Below are 5,349 nucleotides of genomic sequence, written 5' to 3'. Positions count from 1 at the left end.
ATATATATATATATATATATATATATAGTTCAAAAACACAATAACAAAAAAACAAAAAAACAACAAAGTGAGGACGTGATATGGATAGTATTATTGGATAGTATTATATATATATATATATGAAGAAGAAGCTTCTCCGAATTATTACGCAGTGGAACCGAACTTTATTACACAACCATGTCGAGGAATAATAATTGAATATGTTTTTCGAGTATATGTTTTACAGCCTTCAATATCTAGATATCTGCTTATCATTTTATTGTTCAAAATTTGTCAGAAGTATATCACAGTTTAAGAAGTGGGGGGTCAGCAAATTTCTTTTTATCGAAAACATAAAATAAAAATCCACTTTCTTTATGTAAACATGAATGGAGCTGCGGTATTTTTTTGTTTTTTAAACTGTGGTCTTTGGCTAAAATAATTTATTCGTTGGCTTTTTTGCCACTATCGCACACTACATTCTCATCATATATTGTACTTTCATTACTGAATACTTTCGCATGTTGGTTACTTATTTTTAAATCACTAATGTTTATTGTTAAAGTTAAGTTAAAGAATATTTAATGTCAGATATTAACTTTAAAAATAATCAATCACAGCGGCAATATTTTAATAAATTTCTGATTGGTATCCAACCCACTACTTCAGATTCATCTCCGAAAATAATCACTTATTCATTCGTAAGTTAATCTTTCCGGTAAAGATTGTTTTTTAATTTTTTTTCCATCGCACATTATTAGCAACTAATAAATAAGAAACCGGCAATATTTCAATTACGCTTTGAAGAATGAAAGTATACAATAATAACGAAAGAACAATTTTATGGAATGTTAGTGTTGTTAACAATAAACTTGGCGGGGAATTTTGAAGTTCTTAAATTTGATAGTAATAATTTAAGAACTGGATTGTAAGGACGGGGCAACATCGAATACATACCTCTCCAAATGGTTGAAGAAAAATCCAATTAATTGAAATATAATGCCCCAGGACACAGACCAATGACAAAAGGAGTGACATTCGAAGAATGGTATCCACACCACATGCGAGACCATAAAATAGCAAAAGTGGTAAACAGGATAGTGGAAGCAATGAAAACCAACCAGTGGAACACAACAGACAGACTTTCAGGCACATTGTGATAAACACAGCTCGAACTATGTTCGATATATCAAGCAGAACAAATTAAAATGCATCAAGATGCATTAGGACATGTTAGTGTGAAATCAACACAAGTTGACCTGCAATGAAAACGAGGCGGTGACACGAAGTAACGAGAAAAGACTATCTTGTTGCGTGCTTCGCAGATATAGTTGTTAGCTCTCCATCAGATCAACACATTGCTGTATTAATAAGAAGGAAACGTTAGATAATGTAGTCCTAGTTATACTATGTTTTAAAAAAGATGGATATAGGGTCAGGACTAGAAAGCTTTTGGCACTGTCATGGTATTAGCTGTCAGAAGTGAAAGTAGAAAAATCTGACAAGGAACGTTACTGCTGGTTTGAGTTGATTCTTTGGCTACTGACAGCTAATACCATGACTGGCCGGAGCGAGCTATCTGTCTGTCTGTCTCTCTCTGTCTCTCTCTCTCTCTATCTATCTATCTATCTATCACTCGAAAGTTATTGGAACAAATTTGACACCTATATCCATGCGTTTGAAAACACACAGAGTATAAGGGTACTACTAAAGCAGAGTGGTCCCGAACGCGCAGTCGCGCGTCCGCGCTAGCTAGTCGTGAGTGGTCGATCCTATTATTTTTAAACTTCAAACTTCATTTGTTTTCTATTTTGATAAATTCTCTCTGTTGAAAATTATATTTTTATATTTTAAATAATTTGCAATTTCAGAAAATATATTTTTATATTAAATTTGCGTTTTCTAATTTGATAAATTCTACGGACACAGAGGTGAACGAGTGATAGATAGATAGATAGATAGATAGATATAGAGAGAGAGATAGTGAGATAGACAGACAGATAGATAGCTCCGGCTAGTCAGTAGCCAAAGAATCAACTCAAACCAGCAGTAACGTTCCTTGTCAGTTCTACTTTCAATTCTGACAGCTAATACCATGATAGTGCCAAGCTTTTAATTATAGATCTACTTCATCAAGCTAAACGTAAACAAAGTGTGTTTGTAAAGAAAAGGGATTTCCTGGAATTAAAGTACGGTATTTTTTGCAAGAAGTAAGAAGTATTTTGGCAGTCTGTCACCATCATCATCATCATCATCATCATCATCATCGTCAACAGCAGCAATTTACGTTCAGTTTTCCATGATGTCATGATTTGGGTAGGTCGTCACGTTCCAGGTCAGTTCTTATTTTGAGTTACTGACCTCCAAGACGAGTCGTTGACTATGTCATTTTTGGCAAAGTTTCTATAGCCGGATGCTCTCCTTATCAATCGTTTTACAGAGTGTAAAACTAAAGAAGTTGTCATCCCCAGCAAGACTAAAGAGTCCTGTTTGCTTCATGCTATTTCCGTTCGCTCCTTCTCCAGCACCAGAGGATTATAGCTTTCTTTGTAGTGTTATAGAGCAAAAACAGAGAGAGAGAGAGAGAGGTGATAGGAGTAGTGGAAATGATGAAAGTGAATGATCGGTGAGAAAGAGAGAGAAATTTGAGATAGAGTGATGGATAGCAATGACAATGGGTAATGGTTTGAGAGTGACGGTAATGGTTAGCAATATTGAACGAGTGATTGTAAGGGGATTTGAACACGGACGGATCCAATGCGATGGCATTGTTCGATAAACGGCCTTATCAGATAACCAGAGAAGACGGTCTGCGTACTCTTCTCTCCAGTTCACTGCTGCTGATTCTTCTTACATCAAATTTGTCTCGGTACACTTGTACTCTGTCTCTTTCACGGAATTTTCCCTCAACATCTACAGATTCAGCTATCAAAGCCATGGCATCTGTGTACAAATATTCCCATGGAAACCGGTTTCAAACTTCTTGATGGTGATGATGACGATGACGATGATAATGATGATGACAATGACGACGACGGTGGTGGTGGCGGCGGCGATGACGACTATTATAAACAAATAGATCGAGAGCTAAAATCTGAAATACACCAATCTGCTCGATAAAATTATTCGCCGAACTCTCGCCTTGCTAACAGCTCCTTTGTACATTGGTTGTACAACTCTCACAAGTCACTTTTTTTTAATCAGTTTTCTTGGCAACCACCACACTTCAGAACGTGAAATTCTGTCAAAAGCCTTTTCCAAGTGGTCAGTGAAAGCTATCTACAGAGGCTTCCTTGTAGTTAGTACTACTTTTGTATATGTGCCACAAAAAAGGTGTTTTGTGGTGGTATCCTGTCCTGACATAAATTTGAATTAGGTTTCTTGGCTAATACTTTTCTTAATTAGTTATATTTATGACTCTTTCAGTAACTTTATTACGTGATCCATTCCTTTTGTACCTTAGACTTTCTTTTCTCTTGAACATGTCTTGCCTTTGGAATAGTTGATGATGATCGGAATGAGTTGATTATGCACAGCTGTTTGGGCGCTATTGATTTGGCGCGGATGACAGAGCATTCAACTTGCTTTAGCGACAGTTCTTTGTGACGCTCGAGGTAAACAGGCGCGCAGCACATGTAGAAATATACACGTACAGATAGAAAGAAAAAGTGTGTGTGAGCGTCTCCAAAATTACCTCTATATCCCCAGGGCAGAACCGCCTCTCGGTGCTTGACATGAAGGACTTAGCAAAAGGCAATATATATATATATATATACACAGCAATAAGAAAATGAAGGGGATCAAGAGGTGGTATTCATCAACTTTAAGACATTATATTACGTCTTTATTTATTAAAAAAAAAATTATAATAATATACATACATGTATAACATATGCTTTACATATATAATATATAAAATATAAAAATACAAGTAATTATTAAAATATATAACGTAGAGCATAGAAAGTAGAATAATATCTTACAGCTGTTTCAACCAAGAGGCCATAGTACCCCACTTTACTTCCATCCTTCAGTGAACTGAAGTATTTGGTAGATAAGATTAAGGTACTTGAGAGTGCCTCTGGGCTTCGTCAGCGAGATTAGAAAGTTCATAAGGTTAAGTTATAGATATAAATACATACATATATACACACTTTTACATATACATAAATACTTATTTATACATTTATATGTATATGCATACAAAGGAACCAGTTATTATTATTATTAGGTGTATTATATTATTCTTATTAGATAAAGTAAAAACAGAGGAAAGTGAAATTATCAAAAGAGAAATAATAGTGGAATTTAAATAATCAATATATCTTAAGATTATTGAGGTTATGTAGGAATGAAAAGGTATATAAATGAGGAATGCATACACACACATACACATACACACACACACACACATATGTATATTTACGTACATACATACCCATAGGTACATACATATTTCCAGTGTTGAGAAGGGATGGTTACTGTAGTAGTTCGTATTTTTCTTTTTATATAATTATAATAATTATACACAAACACACACACACACATATATATATATATATATGCATATAAACATCCGATATGTTTTCTATTGAGGGCTTGGGGTAACGGTCCACAATAAGTGGGTTAGAGTTTATATTAATACCTGTGATATTAGTCGATACTAAAAGTAATAAATTTCCGGGTATTAATAAAGATACTTTATTATTTTCCGTTACTTTTTGTTTATCGTGTAACTGAAATCCTGCGGGAAGTGGGGAGGGGGTTTTGGTCAGTCCCGTAATCTAATTGGTCATCTATTGTTTTGAAAGGCCATGACTTTGTTATGGTTGGTTAATGGATAACCGATAACATGAACAACAAATTAGGCAAAAATACATATAAAAAATATATGTAAATAAAAACAAAAAAAAGGGTAAAATAACCTCCATTTATTACATTCAGTAGTGTAATTACCATGCAATGAAAAAACACTTGTGTATTAATAATTGGGTATTCACACACAGCCTCAACTCCTTTCACATACAGACTCTTCCAATTGTGTATTCAAAGAACTGGTATAAATGCTCACGTGTTATTGACTCTCTTTCTATCTGCTGTAATAACTCACATACACATACATGTATCACTCACATACATACTTTTCTTTGTACGACGGCCTGTCTTTGATTATGTTCTTATATGTCGCATTCACACTCTCACATACACATACATCTTTAACGCCATAATAAATGTCTCTGTTATTCATCTTATACGGTTGTGGTCTTTCATTACTGGTCATCTATGTTATCGTAGTATAACATATTTTATGTATATCATCTTTGATATAATATTTTGTGTTCGACCGTGTGACACGTTTAAATAAAAAGG

General features: G+C 34.4%; 2 protein-coding genes across 3 annotated transcripts in view; one reads left to right on the top strand and one right to left on the bottom strand.

The window, feature by feature from the left end:
* LOC106873216 (coiled-coil domain-containing protein 134) overlaps positions 1 to 5,349 on the top strand; it is a 73,384-nt gene that overhangs the window by 22,373 nt on the left and 45,662 nt on the right. The gene's annotated exons all lie outside the window — the stretch shown is intronic.
* The window catches only part of LOC106873208 (uncharacterized), a 13,458-nt gene that overhangs the window by 6,928 nt on the left and 1,181 nt on the right, over positions 1 to 5,349 (bottom strand). Inside the window, exon 1 of one of the 2 annotated variants that reach the window (XM_014920455.2) lies at positions 937 to 2,901. The exons of the other annotated variant lie outside the window; for it this stretch is intronic. Coding sequence (XP_014775941.1) covers positions 937 to 1,134 — 198 coding nt within the window. The 5' untranslated portion in view covers positions 1,135 to 2,901. Of the gene's footprint in view, positions 1 to 936; positions 2,902 to 5,349 lie in introns of those variants that run through there. 2 annotated transcript variants of the gene reach the window in all.

This window comes from Octopus bimaculoides, chromosome 11, assembly GCF_001194135.2.
Source record: "Octopus bimaculoides isolate UCB-OBI-ISO-001 chromosome 11, ASM119413v2, whole genome shotgun sequence".
In the NCBI taxonomy this organism is placed as follows: Eukaryota; Metazoa; Mollusca; class Cephalopoda; order Octopoda; family Octopodidae; genus Octopus; species Octopus bimaculoides.
This window is presented reverse-complemented; position numbering and strand designations above follow the sequence as displayed.